General features: G+C 50.0%; 1 protein-coding gene across 1 annotated transcript in view; it reads right to left on the bottom strand.

The window, feature by feature from the left end:
- Nucleotides 1-878: 878 nt before the first annotated feature.
- Nucleotides 879-17269, bottom strand: part of sorl1 (sortilin-related receptor, L(DLR class) A repeats containing) — a 53033-nt gene continuing 36642 nt past the window's right edge. Inside the window, exons 22-48 of the mRNA XM_018755386.2 lie at nucleotides 16681-16854; nucleotides 16425-16538; nucleotides 16031-16153; nucleotides 15523-15642; nucleotides 15164-15289; nucleotides 14763-14873; nucleotides 12733-12864; nucleotides 12343-12474; nucleotides 12011-12145; nucleotides 9692-9844; nucleotides 9275-9442; nucleotides 8949-9077; nucleotides 8289-8415; nucleotides 7895-8064; nucleotides 7570-7682; nucleotides 7216-7320; nucleotides 6991-7057; nucleotides 6699-6781; nucleotides 6484-6574; nucleotides 6191-6375; nucleotides 5879-5998; nucleotides 5476-5640; nucleotides 4977-5151; nucleotides 4263-4369; nucleotides 3841-4033; nucleotides 3535-3750; nucleotides 879-3410 (exon numbers count right to left, since the gene is read on the bottom strand). Of these exons, the coding sequence (XP_018610902.2) occupies nucleotides 3343-3410; nucleotides 3535-3750; nucleotides 3841-4033; nucleotides 4263-4369; nucleotides 4977-5151; nucleotides 5476-5640; nucleotides 5879-5998; nucleotides 6191-6375; nucleotides 6484-6574; nucleotides 6699-6781; nucleotides 6991-7057; nucleotides 7216-7320; nucleotides 7570-7682; nucleotides 7895-8064; nucleotides 8289-8415; nucleotides 8949-9077; nucleotides 9275-9442; nucleotides 9692-9844; nucleotides 12011-12145; nucleotides 12343-12474; nucleotides 12733-12864; nucleotides 14763-14873; nucleotides 15164-15289; nucleotides 15523-15642; nucleotides 16031-16153; nucleotides 16425-16538; nucleotides 16681-16854 (3602 nt within the window). The 3' untranslated portion in view covers nucleotides 879-3342. The remainder of the gene's footprint in view (nucleotides 3411-3534; nucleotides 3751-3840; nucleotides 4034-4262; nucleotides 4370-4976; nucleotides 5152-5475; nucleotides 5641-5878; nucleotides 5999-6190; nucleotides 6376-6483; nucleotides 6575-6698; nucleotides 6782-6990; nucleotides 7058-7215; nucleotides 7321-7569; nucleotides 7683-7894; nucleotides 8065-8288; nucleotides 8416-8948; nucleotides 9078-9274; nucleotides 9443-9691; nucleotides 9845-12010; nucleotides 12146-12342; nucleotides 12475-12732; nucleotides 12865-14762; nucleotides 14874-15163; nucleotides 15290-15522; nucleotides 15643-16030; nucleotides 16154-16424; nucleotides 16539-16680; nucleotides 16855-17269) is intronic.

The raw sequence follows: 17269 nt of genomic DNA, 5'->3' as shown, positions 1-17269 counted from the left end.
TTTCCACCCATATCCAACCAAGACTCGCTTTGCTCGATTAGCCGTTAGTGGCGACTGACAGCCAGGATACGGACGAGGACGGATATTTCTGGAAGCGGCGTCTGCGTCGAGAGGTTCGGTGGTTCTGCCGCGCTTTTTCCACAGCTGCGGATGACGTGCGAAAGTGCCGATGAGATGGGGTCACACGAGGGCAGCCTGGAGAAGGCCGGCCCCCTAAGAGGCCCCACTCTTGGCTCACATTTAACTGGCACATTCCAGGTTGGCCCGCGTGGATGTTGCTTTTCCAGTTCCTGCTCGGATCTCTCCGTGCGGACGCCCGAAAGGTCCTTCCAGGACACACAAGTCGTTTCGCTCATTTCAAAGGCCGTAGAAATGCGGCACTCGGCTTTACATCGCCGTCTGGATACGGGAGACGGGGCCCCAGAAATGCATGCGCTCCATTAGCGGCTAGCGGAGCACTTCCTGTCTGCGCTCCGCACTCGTTCAGCCCCGAAGGAAAGCGCGGCACTTCCGCAGCAGATCCTCTCCGGCTATTCTCCAGTCCTCATGTGAGCTGGATTTCGTCTAACCCCATAAAAGGGGCCATGGGGTGTTTAACCACGTAAACTGCGATTGCCCCTTTTTCCTCCCTCCTCCCCCACCCCCCCCCACCACCACTTGTGGTTGCACACAATTTCTGGACTCAGGACAGAAGAAAAGCACACAAATGGACATCCCCCAGCCCATCTGGACCAGTTTCCTATATTTATAGGGCAGCAGAAGAACTACCCTGAATGAACTGAACCCCCGGTGGAAGAACAGCACAGCTATCCCACGCTCCCCTTTGCTCAGGGCCACCTCCCTCCAGGCAGAAAAAAAGACGAGTATCAGACATGTTCTACAAGTTTATTCAGTATAAGCAGTTTTTGTAGCATACTCTTGGCTGTACCTCGTGTGAAGAGCACTCTTCATTCCCTTCAAATCCAATGTCAGCTGGCATATTAGAATGTCCCGTTAGCATCACGTCATGTGCAGTAAACGCCATGAAGCTCTCCTACTTTACAAAGGTATGACCCTATGAAAAGCAACAAACCACTAAATGCTCGAAACATTAGAAATATTACAACATTTTGATTTGTGAAAAAATGCAAAAAAAAAAAAAAAAATGCAGTTAATCACTTGAGATGAATGAAAAATCACCTACTGCCTCGTAACAAAATAGCGTACGGTTTACATGGGATGCGTTAACAGTGAGCTCGAGTGTGTGAGAGTGCGTGTTCGTGCACACATGTGTATGGTGTGTGGTTTACAAATACAATCTCGGACTGTTAGAGAAGGCAGATGTGGTAAACCAAGAGAGAGCGATGCTGAAGTGAGAAACAGTGCTGTCACCATGTCTACCACCACAACTCCCATTAAGGCAAATAAAACTACATGGAACACCACATCACTAGCTCAGGAAGACCACAATGAACACACTGAGGGCCACATGTTTGTGGTGGGTGGCTGGGGGAATGTGCACCCGACACACACACACACACACACACACACACACACACACACACACACACACACACACACACACACACATTCACACCTGTGGCCAAGCACATCGATACCAGGTAACTGTGCCGGGAGACTAGAGACATGAACACCTGACACACCTGCGATTGGCAACATAACCCTAACCCACCTGTGGCTGAGGACTGGGGACATACTGCACACCTGTCCAGGGTACGACCAGGACAGTTCAGCAACAGTTACCGTTTGGGCACAGCAGTCTATTTCCTTGGCCATGAACCGGAGCGACAGGTTGGCACATGAAGGTGAGTGGAAACTGTGGGGGATGAGGTCACGGACATAGCACTACCACCTGAGGTAAACCCCAGTCCTCACCGCTGGCAGACAGGTGGGGACCTGGGCTGGATATGGCTCTCACCTCCTATGGACACTGACTGACCAACCGACCGTGTGCATTAGTGTGCGTGTGCGTGTGCGTGTGCGTGTGTGTGTGTGTGTGTGAGAGAGAGAGAGAGTGTGTGTGTGTGAGTGCCCTTCTTGATGGTTATGAGCTGGATTGTACAATGACCATTCATCATTCAAAGATCGCACATTTATAAAATACATTCATAACAAATCAAATTTTTTAAAAAAAAAAAAAAAAAAGAAAAAAAAATTTTAAAAATAAAACCCAACTTCCAGTTAAAATGGCTCAACATCCGCTGCGTTCTCATGTCCCATCGTCCCACGCAGAAATGTGGCGGAACACCCGCCCTCCTGCTTCAAACGTTTCCCCTTCCTTCCACACGACTGCCGCACGCAGACGCACTCACCTCAGCCGGCTCGTTCCCTGAGCACGACCGCAGGCCACCGATTCGAACCACGGCTGCGCTCTTGCGGTCGCTCACCTGCAGTAACCGTCCGTTCACAAGCACGAAGTGCATCAGGTCAGCCGTCACACTAACCCCCTTCGCTGGAAGAAGCGGCCATCCGGGGAAGATGAATCTTCCTCGCCACGCTGGTTTGCACTTATGATCCGAACGTGAACACGTCTCTCAGCCGCAGTCAATGTGCACTCTGTCATAACTACGCTTCCGGATTCTTCCGTTTCTGTCATTTCTAAGCAGGATTTTACAAAGCTGGGCAACCAGTGGATGCAATTTCCCTGAAAATGTCACCGAAACTAAAATCGTCACATGTGAATTTATAAGTGTTTTCTCTTCTTCACTGGTCACTTAAGCGATGAGCCATAAACAAGAATACATGTAACAGGCCGGTTTCTCTCCTGTGTCAGCCGTACCAGAGATGCTCTTTGCGCCTTACCCGTGCGGTGCTCTAAAGTAGGGTGGGTGTGCAGTCCAACACTATCCTCTCCCTCACAGGCCCAGCTTTCGGGGTAAATTTTGGTTGACATATGCTTCACAGTTTGCTGCTTCAGTTTCCGCCTACAAGTCCTTTTCCTTACATATATGCATAAGACATACATACTTTTATTATGCTTGTGTGCGTATGTATGTATGTATGTATGTATGTATATATATATATACACACACATATATATATATACATACATACACACATATATATGTATATAGACATACATACACACACACATATAGGTGATACATCTTAAAAAAATAAGTTATTGCGCATCCAAAAAGTGCATCGTAGATTTAAAAAATATCGAATCTTTTTGCTTTTCCTCCTGAAATCCTGAACCCTTGCACTACAGCAGAGACCCTGCAGCTGTACCCCGTTGGCACACATACTGGAGAGGGGCAGAGAGAGAGCAGAGATGGCAAAGGGAGGGAGGGGGGAAGAAAGCTTGTCGGGGTTGAGGGGAGGGCTTCAGCCGAGCCTCCCTTACGCTATCACCATGGGAACATCGTCTGAGAAGCCGCTGATCATGGGTGCGTCCTCGTCTTCGTCGCCTGCGAGAGAGGGAGGATGAGGTGATTCACAGCAGCCAATGCACCGTCCCACTAATCCAAAGCAATGCGAGAAGCACTTGGTAGAGCGGCAGGACGTGAGGAGATGGTCTGCTGTTGGTCCTACCCAGTTCGTCCCCGGAGGAGAAGATGGCAGAGCCCAAGCGGGAGTTGTAGTGGCTGTTGGTGAAAGCCGTGAAGCTGTGCTGAAGGCGGCGGTGGCGCAGGTACAGTGCCAGCATCCCCCCACACATGGCTAAGAGCAAGAAGAAGAGCACGGGAACCACCACAGCTGCCACGTCGCCAGAGCCGCCTGGTTTGGAGGACGGCTCACTGTTCTCGCCTGAAGGTGGTGGAAAGAGGGAATGGGATATATAGAGATCTGTGCTCGCACGCTACTGCGTACGCACTGCTGCACTGTGCACGACCTCACCTGAGCCTAGAGCGTCGTAGAGCAGCAGCGCCGCTTCCCCGCAGAGCTGCCCGTTGATCAGGCACCGCGCACGGACCGAGAAGGTGTAGTTGTGTCCTGCCAGCAGGCTGCCAACGCGGAAAAAGGTCTCGGTGGTGTTGCCCAGACAGGTGGAGGAGTTGGTCACGCTGTCGTACACATGGACCTCGTAGCCCTGAAGGCACAGAGAGACACACACACACACACACACATAAAGGCGTACAGTCATCACCACTGCTATAGTGAGTATTAAAGGCAGCAGTCATACTTTGAAAGTAAACGAAGCTAAAAGTCCTGCAGTAAAAGATTCTGACGTGACCGTTAAACACGAGCAGGACAACAACCGAGTTAACAGACAGATAAAGGCCGTAACGGAAAAGTACACGCAGGCGTCATGTGCTCACCCTGCTCTCATTGAAGCTACGCTCCTTCACTGCCAGGCTCTTCCACAGGAGGAACACGTGGTCCTTCTCCACCAGGAGCTTCAGCGCATCGGGGGCAGGCAAGGGTACTGCGTGCGGGGTAGGAGGATGAGACAATGCTGTGTGTTTCTCTCAATCTACTGAACCTGACCTCATTCGCACTCACACACACACACTGATTCGTTGTGAGAAAACAAAACCCAAACAAAGCTTGGACCGGAGGCTCATGCAAAGCCGCTTGTAACTGCTTTGAGTAACTTTGTGAGCTGTTCTGTTAGGGGTGGGGCTGAATTGATGGATAGCACACCACTGCCTGCCCCTGCCATGCCGCACAGGCTTAAGGAAGACTAGCTGCTGCCAATTCAGGGGTAATCAGCCCCGACTTATAAGGCAGCTGGTCTAAGGACTAAGGGGGGGGGGTGTGTGTATGGTTTTCTGTTACTCTTCGGTTTGCCCAAGAGGGGGTGGGTTTCTGGGTCTTTTGGTCTGCAACAAAGTCTGTTTTTGGTTGGGGAACGTGCTTTCCCGCGTCTAAATACCACCCTGCGGCTGCCGCCATCCCACAACCGGCTGCATCATATTAACAATAATACAATTTAAATTAAATAAAACAACCCGCCGTGACACTGCTGATCTCTGCTACACCCCGTTTGGACTCGCTGCAATAGAGAGTCTGGGTGCAGGGAGACCCGCTACCTGTGTTGAGCGTGAAGCTCGCCTCCTTGCTCATGTTGCGCAGTCGTACACTGACGCTGTAGCGACCCCCGGGCTCCAGGTTCCGCAGCAAGTACTCCACCGTGTTGCTCTTCGTGGTCACTTTATAGCTGGCTTCGGTGCGCCGCACCATGTCCCTCACGTGGACAGTGTAGGTCTGCGCAGATGGGTGGGGGCACACGGCTCAGACGGCACACCGAGAGCCTAGATAAGCAATGCTGACTGCCCTGCCTTCCGCTCACAGAAACACCAGGATTTACCAGCTTTTATCATCAATTACAATGCTTATAGCTGTGACATTTGACTGCCACCTGCAGCAATTACCTGAATTAATGTTGAATAAACTGCACTCAACACGTCTACGTTCACAACTGCAATACACCACCATTAGTGGAAAATTAAAATATAAAGTTTTACGCCATTTGTTCAGATGTGGTCTGTACCATTAGACGTATGTGAAATGACTGCAGGGGGTCCGTACCAAAGGATCGCTGGGGGAGTCGTAGGGTGGCTGCCACTTGAGGGTGGCCTGGGTCTTCTCCACATGCACCTTGTGCAAGTTACGGGGAGGAAGCCTTCCGCTGGGGATCATCTTCACCACGGCATAATCGGAGGGGGGGCCCAGGTAAGGTGATACGACCCGCACCTGTCATGCGCGCGCACACACACACACACACACACACACACACACACACACAGCCTGATCAGTGTGTACACAAATTCAATAACCCAAGCTAGCAGAACACTATACACTTAACAGTGTCCTTTTGAGAGCAGGATCGGTCTCATTGCTGCAGCTGGGTTGCAGTGACAAATTAAGGGGGACGGTCGAAGACTGGGGAGGGCCCTGTGCCAAGGGACGGAGGCAGGTGAAGCACACTTACAAGGAAGAGATATTGTTCGTCGGTGTCCACAGTGACTATCAGGCTGTTGGTGGTGCTGTTGTGGCTGCGAGGGTTGCGGTACAGGTCCAGGAAGGAGGTGGCGAAGAATACGCCATACAGCTGTCACACGATTGTAAAAACCCAAACACGTTTTCACGTAAACGTTACAGAAACACAGAGTCCTACAAATACAGCCCATTTAAATATTACAATATTAAAATATACTATTGATCATACAACCTTCTAACTCTACAGTGAGTAATAAAAACCCAAACGTTTTTATTTATATTTTTTTTGGCACCGCAGCCTCACCTCTCCGTGAGGGCCGGTCCAGCTACAGTCCACGGCACTCTGGTTTAAGGGGCGGGCCTTGAGGATGGGTGGGGCTGGCTGGGTGCCGGGTGTCTGCATGCTGGACAGGGCTGTCGGGCTGTCGCCTACACTGGTGTGAGCCCACACGGCCATCTCATAGCTTGTACCGGCAGTTAGGTTGGTCACTATAAACACACGCAAATGTGCATTACTGGACAGTCCCTCTTTTCCATCCGGAAGCACATTCACCGAGACTCCGGGCTGCGTGAATGATCTCCTTGAAGGCAACGTACCTTTCATGGAGCTCCCCGTTACCGTCAAGTTCCTGCTCTCCTTCACATGGGCATCAAACACCCAGTAAAGGACCAGGACATACTGCTCCACCTGCGCACACACACACATACTAGTTATGCTGCCACTCAGAGGACAAATGCTGAAAACCACTCTCAGAAATCCTGCACATGTGCACACACTCCCAGAAACACTCAGCAAAATTAAGAGGTATTACCTGGTACTGGGAAGTGAAGGAAAAACTCAGACTGGCAGAGTTGTCAGTAATGCCATCCACTCTCACTGATGGGGCTGGCAGGGCTTTCAGATTTAAAAGCAGGAAAAGCATGAAACCACTCACGCCGAAGAGAATTATTAACATTTACTGATACCCGTGTGATCAACTTTACAATGATTTACCCAACAGGATATTCTTACTGTGCTCTCTGAACACCTTAGTCAAAGGCACTTGTGGCAGAGGTGCAATCAAGGCAGGGGGTTTCAGAAACGTTGGTAAGAAGGGCGCTTACCTTTTTGAGGAGTGATGGATTTGACATCGGTCCAGTTTCCTACACCCCGGCTGGTCACAGCAGCAACCTAGATAAGCAGGCGAACAAACAAACAAACAAACACACACACACACACACACACACACACACACACACACTTACTATACCATTCTTAACATTAAACCCATAATTCAAACTGCAGGGCGTCAACCAGTTTTGATTTCTTCAAACCATGCGGGAACTCACCCTGAACCTGTAGAGGGCGCTGGGCTGCAGGTTCATAACTGAAGTGCTGGTTCCGGTGCTGCGCTGTGACGTCCACTCTGTGCTGCTGCCGCTGCTGTACTCCACCTGCCGCAAGGGGGAAGCAAAGGACCACAAGGGGGAGGCACAGACACCAAAACGGTCACAACTGGACAGCTAGATTTGGGGTCAAATGTTCCGGTAAAAACTAAGACTAAATGGTAAATTACATGACCTTTACAATGATGCTTCCCTCACGTTCAAGAGCCAAGTTTGACAGGTATTAAGGCAATGGGCGTTTCACATGGAGACAGAAAACATGATTTTACACAACCACATCCAACGTAAACCACTTACAATGTACTCCCGGATGAGTCCATGGGCCTGGTCTGGGGGCTGCCATGAGCACACCACTGTGCCGTCTTGGCTGTTGTCACACGACAGCTGTAGGTGCCGGGGCGGGTCCGGCACTGCAGCACAATATTTAGAGGAGCAGCATCAGGAGCAGTCTCATGCAACACATCTCATCACACCTGGATCACAACTAGCCACAATGGCCAGTCTGACAGCCTGAGAACGAGCTGTAGAACAAGCTGAGGCTTCAGCTGAATGAACAGCTACGCTCCAACAAGGCTACCCCAACCTTGGGTGCCACTGTAGGAGAAATGGGACCAGAACTCACATCCTTCCGGTGTGCGTAGTGTCAGCACCTCGCTGGTCCGGTGCAGCTTGCTGAGACACTGAACCTGCACCTTGACCTGGTAGGTGGTGTCCGGCTTTAGTACCGTCAGAGCGTAGCTGCTCTTATTGCTGTGGGTCTCCAACGACGTCCAAGCCTGCGCACCAACCAGCCTGCACAGATGGAGACGGGCAGATACTCGCATTCATACACTCCGACCTGTACGCAGGAGGCTCGCACATGTAATACAGCACCATGCCACAGTAGCACCTGGGGCCGAGAAAAGGTACCAGCTCTTACAGGCCTGAGGATTATGCTGTTCACATGAACACTTCTACAGGCCCCCCCCAACACCCACTGTTTGGAAACAGGCGCTCTGGGCCCAGGACATCCACACCTGTAGTAGACCAGGTAGCAACAGGACGAAGGCGGCAGGTTCTTGGGCCGAGACCAGGTGAGGGCGATTGTGCCGGAGAAGTCGGTACTCCATCGCAAGTTCTGGACCTTGTAGACGCGGGTGTCAGCTGAAGAGGGGAGGAAAAAAGAGGAACGGATTCTTTGAGACACAATGAGGGATAAAGGGTCATCACCTGTCTGCCCACCAGAGTGGGCTAAGGAAAACTGCTTAGTCACTAGTTAATTATTACCTTGTTTTCATCATTATGGTCTTTTAAAAAGTATTATAGTCATTACCAGTTTAATCTTCTCCTATATGAAGAGTCCCGATTCCTATTCACTACCTTTCATCAGGGCCTACAATCTCGAGTGGAAAAAGTAAAGCCTGTGCTAGAATCAGTCGTGTAATTTTCTCTCAACTTTACATCCTCTTTCTACCCTGCATGAAATCAGTGTATCCTTAGAAAAAAAATAGTAATGAAGAGCAGTTATTTCTGAAATCAGAGTGCTACAGATCAGCGTAACCGTGGGACAACTATAGAACCGAGTGCGCACTTTTCTCCATACTGTCGTTTTTTTTTTTTTTAATTTGTTTTAATTTGTTTTAATTAAAGACATACACCGATGGACACGCTGAGCCCAAGAAGTATCTCCGTCTTACCCGAGCAGTTGTCCTCATCGCTGTGGTCAGAGCAGTCGATGAAGCCGTCGCAACGCTCGCTGTCTTTCACGCAGGCCTCGCCGTCGGCACACAGAGTCCCATTCACACAAGACAGGGGCCCTTGGGTGGCTGTGAGGAGTGGGGCAGCACTTGGGTGAACCTTAGTATGCAGAGTGTCTGCAGTGTCGTAATCATGTCCTGTTACTGACACACAGCCACTAATAGAGCTTCATGGGTCTTTGTTTCCTCTTATGCCTTTTGCACAATGGACATTAGAGCAGATAATCACAAGAGAAGAGAGGGCTGCACCCCCGCAGCGCACTCACGGCACGATGCCTCGTCCGAGCCGTCCTGACAGTGGCGCTGTCCGTCACAGCGCTTCCAGTCTGCAATGCAGACGGGCGGCCAGCGGCACCGGAACTGTCCCCTGCTGCAGCGTCCCGGGGAGAAGGGTGGGGTGGGCACAGGGCCTGGGGCAGAGGTTCCGTTGGAACCTAGAGACACCAGCAGACATGAAGGCTTTCACATGTATGCTGTTTGCGACAAGCACGGTGCACATATATTCTGTGCACACGCAACAGCATAAATCACTCACCTGTACAACATTATGAAAAATGCATGAAAGTGCAAAACAGCTGCATAAATTTACTGTCCAAGGACATTAAAGTGACAATTGTACATGTTCGTGCAGAGGCGGCAGGTGGCACGCTGGTTGAAGGCTTCACGCAGGTTTCTCTTCTCACCTACGGAGCAGCCGATCTCGTCGCCGCCGTCTGGACAGTCGGCGTAGCCGTCACACACCCAGGTGTTCACGATACAGGCCCCGGAGCCGCAGCGGAAGTGGTTGGGGGAGCAGGAGAGGGAGCCGGGCGTGGTGGGCCAGGGCGTGACTCCACCTGGCAGGTTGCACAGCGGTTTAGGAGTCCTGTCACGTTCTATTGAAAATACTAATGTGGTTCAAACGTGCTCAGATTATTCAATTCTGCTTGTACACACACACACACACACACACACACACACACAATGGTCGAAACCGCTTGTCCCGAGCGGGGTCGTGGCAAGCCGGAGCCTAACCTGGCAACACAGGGCACAAGGCTGGAGGGGGTGGGGCACACCCAGTACGGGACGCCAGTTCATCGCAATGCACCCCAAGCGGGACTCGAACCCCAGACCCACCAGAGAGCAGGACCCAGCCAAACCCGCTGCACCACCGCACCTCCCTCTATTATATATATATTCCTGAAAAATACACTTATTTTGGTGTGTTCACCCATCTTTGCTTAAGTTGACATAAACCAGGAGGTTCCGAACACCCAACCTCTTTACTTGAGTACAGTAAATGGAGTGCATCTTCTGTTTTTTTTCCAGATTTATTAATAATTATGGCAATAGGTTGTAGCAAAAGGTTGTTCTAAGTAGCGTGAGTAAGAAAGGAGCTCTTAGACAACAAGCAGTACACTTTACAACACTCTTTAAATAATATATTATATATAAGCGGCTGGATAGCGTAGTGGTAAGATTGCCGCCTTTCACACGCTAGACCGCCTGCAAAAGGGGGTGAGTGGGGAATTTTTTTTTTTATATAATATATATTATATAAAAAAAATATATATATAAAAATTTTATAAGCAAAAGATGGGTGAACACACCAAAATAAGTGTATTTTTCAGGAAGGATGCATTTCGAAGGGATGTCATCATCAGCGTACCCATATTTTGTGCAGGCAACGACATACTGTATACATACAATTCTAAGATCGTACAGTAGGAAACGCTGTTCTACACTTCCGGCCCGAAAAATAAAACTATTTCAGACAGCTCGTGTGCGCTCTCCCATCTTTACTTCAGTATCAATAAAGGTGTCCATTGGCAGAGCGAACTCCTACTGTGCTGTGACTGAGGGCTCGGTCACTGACCATGGCACATAGCGGAACGTGTTCCGAGTTGCCACCTGCAGCAAGTTCGAGCCGAGTTCATGCTTCCGCATTCGTACCATCACGTTTCACTGCGATTTCACATTTCGGGGCGAACGCTGCGTGCGATTAGCGCTGCCTTACAGTTTGCGTACACGCATAAACACACCAGCGCACAAACCCACTTCCAAATAAATCACTGACGGCCCAGATCGCATCACCAATGACAAAAAGAGCCACACAGGCCAAGACGGGAAACGCGGGCAGTGATATTGTGCTCTAGCGGTGAAATGCAGCCACCAGTAGAAATTCAGACAACCTGTTTTATCTGTATATGTGTTTATGATCTGCCACAGTTATTCTTTTGTGAGACAGCAGCGCTACTCTCTGTGCCGCCCACCATGTTTTACCCTTTGTCCACCAACCGATGACCATTCTCATGACAGACACCATTCAAAAATGTTGATCTGTCCGCTGTGAATGTTTATATGTCAGCAATAAGCAGTGAGCTCAGTTGAAGTAAATGTTAAGTCAACACCACCACCACAGCACTGGGGCATTTCGATGCTTTCGGAGATGAGCCCAGGCTGAAAAGGGCATGTGCACATTAGACAATGATGCACCTTATAGAAATCAGTACGTTTCGAGACTAGTGCAGCTAAAACAAAAGGTTCATTTCTCACACTAGAAGCTTTCTGAGGAGCTCAGTAGCTGCTGTCAACAGCCTGCTGGTCTCCTGTTGCATATAAATGTTAACAAAGTGTTACAGCTAACAAAATCTGATACCTATTCAACAAATGCCTTTGTAACAACTATCAACATTTATAATGAAAGAGTAAAATGAGAACCCTAGTGTTGCTGGACCATAAATAGAAGCAAGTACTTGCACAACGTCTAACCTGTGGTTCAGTATAGCAGGTCAACCACGAGCCACACCATACATGGGCTTTTCATTTCAGGCCAGTAAACACGGATGATTTAAACAGCCATAGACTTAACTGTGAGTGAAAGTGATCTATTTTCCTTTTGTACAGGTCATTTGTATTTATTTTTCAAAGCTGAAAGATGATTCCATCACCGACCTTAGCACTTCACTGACAGAAGGGGGCAGTGTAGCCACGACCGTGCCACCAAACCCCATCCCCCTTACCTATGCAGCCGGCTTCGTCGGACCAGTCGCCGCAGTCATTTTCCCCATCGCACTTCCACCAGCTGGGCACGCAGCGACCGTTGTGGCACTCAAATTGGAAGAAGTGGGAACAGCCGGGCACGTCTGTGGTGGAATCTGGCCAGGGCAGCGTGGTCAGAGCGCCGGAAGAAATGCAAATCGAAGAGAAAGCGAGTCTGATGCCAGCAACACATCTCAGACACAACAGCACAGTGCAGAGCGCACAACACACTGAACTCCATATTTTGAGATCAGCCAGACACACGGGGGGTGTCTATGTGTATGGGGATGTGTATGATGTGTATGGGGCTCACCGCAGTTGGCTTCATCAGAGAAGTCCTCGCAGTCATCCATGCCATCGCACTTCCACTCCAGGCTCACGCACGTCCCATTGGCACATTGGAAGCTGTAGGCGTCGCACGTCCTCTCGAACTCGGGCCGCGTGGCTGCATTGAGCAGAGGTGGAGAAAGAACCTGGACTCACAAGATTCAGCGAAGCACAGAGAAAGAGCTTCTCAAAAAGAGCCGATTACAATACCGCGAAGCCTCAGCTGCTATCACAAAGGCACGGCACTTTGGTAGGTAGGCAGATACGGCTGAAATGTTGGTGCAGTCATGTTCTACGGTGAATGAGCGGGGTGGCGGCTCAGCGGTCTATTGGACTGGCACCGAAAGTTTCAGGGGTGAGGATCATGGAGACTCACAGCAGCCAGCATAGGAGGCGTCCTCATCAGAACCGTCCGCGCAGTGGCGGACACCGTCGCACACCAAGGACTGGAAAAGGCACTGGGCGCGGTTCCGACACACAAACTCCATGTAGCGTGTGCAGAGCGGGTCTGTGGGAAGATTATCGGCAACATCCACAACAAAATCTGAAATATTCATCATTGGCATTACACCTGTTTCAGAAACTGCACAGGAGTATTAATCTCACCATAGACAACTTCGTGGTAACCTGATAAGATATAAACGTCATACTGTGATGGTGTCACTCTTGTGCCACCATATAGTGAAATGAGACACACTTACATTGCTGTGAAACCGTATTTGCCCCATTATAATTTTGATCAGATCGTAGAATATGAAAAGAGCCCTTAGTTGCGGTCATTGCAGCTAAAAGGTATCTTTCTACAAGACTTGATCATCCGCTACACCCCAACCAGACTGCTTTGCTCTTCCATATCTGCCCGCTTGGTGGTCCCACACGTGAAGGGTAAAGCACGAAGGTTCTCGGTTCTGGCTCCATTGTGGTGGAACGACCTCCCTTTGTCACTCAGAACTGCTGAATCTCTGTCTACGTTTAAGAAAGGGTCTTAAAACTCACCTCTTCCGGACTCACTTCGCCCATGATCTACTAAGTTCACGTAATGTGTAAATGTTCATGTACTATAACTTTGAGATCATGCTTGTTAAACGATGGATAAACCTTCACGCAACTACTCCTGTAACGTAACATAAATGACAAACATAACATAAACTATATATATAGCAACGGCGCTGGGGAGAGCTGATTTAGCCCAGTGTAAATAGTTGTGATTTATGTCGATTTCTGTACATAGTTCGATGTTCTGTTTTCATGCTGATGTTTGATGTTTTGTTGCTCATTCAGTTCATCACGAGGGGAATTCTGGGGAGTTCCAGGGGTGGCCCGTTAACCGCTAGGTGCTGTAGGGGGGGCTGTGAGTGACTTAGGGGAACTCTCCAGTGTTCGGGAGTGACTTGTACCGTCTGTAGCGTCTTTGTTAAGGCTGCGGTCAGAGACATGCACACAGTTAATAAAGAGTCTGTTCCTTTTACCCTAACTCCTGAGCCTGTTTCCAGTAGCTCTGTGGGGGGACACTACTATACACACACACACACACACTTTTTTTTTTTAATTACTAGGAAGGCTATTAGGAATAGCTGATATTCGGATAAAGTTTAATGCAGCTACTCATATGATGTACATTGGTTCATATGTTGGAAAGAGACTAACTGCACTTGAGACTTGGATGCTGACAAGTGATTCTTTTTCTGCTAATGTAATGCACACATTGTATTTTCTATAAGAAAGCAGCCGCTAAATTAACAAATGTAAAGGCGATACAAATAATTACTTGTTGTACTTGGGCCGATTACTTTTTAACATGCGCGATTCCACATTTCATCACCTTCCATAACACGGAAACGTAAAAAACACCGGTGTCGTTTTTTTTCCCCTCCCTTTCAGGTTCCGTTCGCGTACTAGTAGAACGGACGGAAAGACGGACGGCAAGTACCGTTTCGCAGGACTGTACTTTAACAATTATGAATTTCGCAGGTAAGTTTCTTTCATTCATTACCACCTGTCCTCAAGTAAAGCGGAAGAATTAAAACCGGATCTCTTGATTAACCTTCCATTTGACGAAACGCCAAGAACGTTTCAGTTGGCTACGAAATCAGTTAACTGGAGGAATGACTGCTATTCAAGGAAAAGTGACCTTTTTACCACTTCAGGTACTGGAGGGGAATAGCACTAATTTCTTTGACCACTGCTGAAAACATTGCGCTCTGCAGCGGTCACATTCAGATTAAGATAATTAGACCTGCACATTTAATTAACAATTCCATTAAGCACATTTTTTTTAGCCCCCAACTGCAATTTAAAAAAAAAAAATTGGATACAAGGGGGGCCTCCAGACCTGCGTCAAACACTCATGACTTACACAATAACAGACAGGCGTCCAGCTGGCCTATGAGCGACGAGAGGACTCACCACAGTGCTTCTCATCATCGCCCCCTGTGCAGTCCTCCACACCGTTGCAGTGTGAGCTGGCCGGTAGGCAGGTGCCGTTGGGGCACAGGAAGCCATTGCAATGGGAGCCTCCTGCAGAGACACGCCCGCACACTCCACTTACCAACCTATCCGATACACACCCCTTACTGTTGCAGTAAAGGGGCAGCCCACTGCGAGTGTGATGACACAGTGGCTGTAGTGTGAACACAAACACAGTACAGGTTACTGTAGCTCTGGTTTCTGGACCTGAACATTGTTGCGAGGAGCAGTGCCATGCTGCACGGGGGCGCATCTGCCGTTTGTCGGCACAGTCAGCATGGTACAGCCCACAGAGGACAGAGTACGGTCTTGGAGCGGTACTACAGCGGCTCAGCACTCACCGCAATGCGAAGCCTCCTCGTCGGATCCGTCCTGGCAGTCGTCGTCGCCGTCGCAGACCCAGCGCTGGGGGATGCAGTGGCCTGTGCGACACTGGAAGCTGCTGGACTCGCATGTATGGTGCCCTGCTACAGAGGGTGAAAGGCGGCACTGAGAGGTTGAACCTGCACATCGCTACCTGATCAACTGGCCAATGAGGGACAGCAAAGCCTACTTTAACTTCTAAATCGTGGTTAAATTCCTGAAAAGAACCAGGAGCTCCATAAGTGACACTTCAGAGCCTGAAAACCATAGTTCTGTAAATGCGGACTGTAATATGGGCTCCTCCGAGGTGGGGTTGTGGTGCCCCTGCTCCACTCACCCGTGCAGTTGGCTTCATCAGACCAGTCGCGGCAGTCGTTGTCGCCATCGCAGCGCCACGCATCTCGAATGCACACGCCACGGGCGCATGTGAACTCGCCTGGCCGGCACTGGTGGCTTTCTGACGGCGCAGACAGACAATGCTCCAATCAGAACGTCTCACACACCGCACAGCCAGAACAGACAGACATGCAGGCCAAGCCACAATGAGCCCACACACACACACACACACACACACACACACACACACACACACACACACACACACACAACAGTAGGTGGTCCAACCACAAGTCACACCACAGAGCATCCTTCTGACACCATGAACACATACTCTACCCTTCAATGCAACAAGACAGGAAAAAAAAAAAAAAAAAAAAAAAAAGGCCTAAACATTTAGCGCAAGACTCGACGTCCTGAAACTGCCAAACCTGACTCGTCGGTTCTTGTACAAGTGCATCGTACGAGTGTGATGACCGTGCGCAGTCAGACACAGAGCGGGAGCTCACCGCAGTGCTCCTCATCACTGTTATCGCCGCAGTCGTCCTCGTGGTCGCACTTGAAGGCCAGCGGGATGCAGGAACCTGATGCCACACAGCGGAACTGCACAGATGGGTCGCACATGGTGGTGGCTGTGGGCCAGGAGAGTACGCTGCGTTCGAAATGCCTGGAGACCTCGCCCCTTCGCATGCAGTCACCACGCTAATAGTTAAATACTAAAAAAGGCGCACAGTGTGCCCGATGTTCTCTTAGAGAGGCACATCCTCAAGCGACAGTCCCGCAGTGCATAAAGATCAACCTGAGCCTCCTGTAATGCCCACGCCCTGCTAACGGCGCTAGGGTGAATAAGCCGAACCGTGGCACTTATTCTGATTCTCTGCTGGGGGGGGTTTGGGCACTCACGGCACTCCTCCTCGTCACTCATGTCCCCGCAGTCATTGTCGCTGTCACACTTCCAGATACTGCTGATGCACTTCCCGTTGGCACAGCGATACTGGTTCGGCAGACAGGTGCTTTCTGGGAAGCATGGGGGTATGCGTGGGGGGGAGGGGGGCAGTAAGGTGACCAGCCAGACAACAAACATCAAAGCCTGACCATCATTCCACAGGCAATCTCCAGAGAACCTGTCCCCTCAGCTGAATGGCAGAGTCCTGCTCACCTGTCCTCACACAGGTGTTGTTGCGCAGCCGGTAGCCGGCAGGGCACTGGCACTGCACTTCGCCGGAGGGCAGGCGAGTTGAGGGGGCTCCTTCGGGGCAGACGCAGGTGTGCCGATGCCCGGGTCGGGGGAGGCAAAGCAGGCTGCAGGGCTGGTCTGCGCAGGCGTTGTGCCCTGGGGGACATGTGGTAGACCAGACCGTTATGCACCACTATCATGCGGCAAACGGAACCCTGGCGACTGGCGGCGACTGGGAGGGAAAACAAATTCATGAAGCTGCCTGGCTGAGCGTCAGAGAAAGATCAGTTCTCTAACTTTTCTCTGATTAGTTTAAAAGACTGCAGAGATTAAAGGGTGGCCTTTCTAATAAACAGGAACCTATGGAGCGTATAGAACTGCTGAGCAAGAACACCCTGCACTGCAGATGTGCCTCGTTGCTTTAGGATAAGAAGTATAATAGAGGAGGTGAAAGGGTTAAACACTGGGTCATACAGTATGTGGGTGAGATAAAGGTGTTTTTGTCTTTCTCATGGGAATGGACACGATGTTAAAGAGTGCTGCTCGTGGGATAGTCTGGCAAAAAAGTGGT

This window comes from Scleropages formosus, chromosome 4, assembly GCF_900964775.1.
Source record: "Scleropages formosus chromosome 4, fSclFor1.1, whole genome shotgun sequence".
Taxonomy (NCBI): domain Eukaryota; kingdom Metazoa; phylum Chordata; class Actinopteri; order Osteoglossiformes; family Osteoglossidae; genus Scleropages; species Scleropages formosus.
The sequence above is the reverse complement of the archived record's forward strand: the minus strand, read 5'-3'. Positions and strand labels throughout refer to the sequence as shown.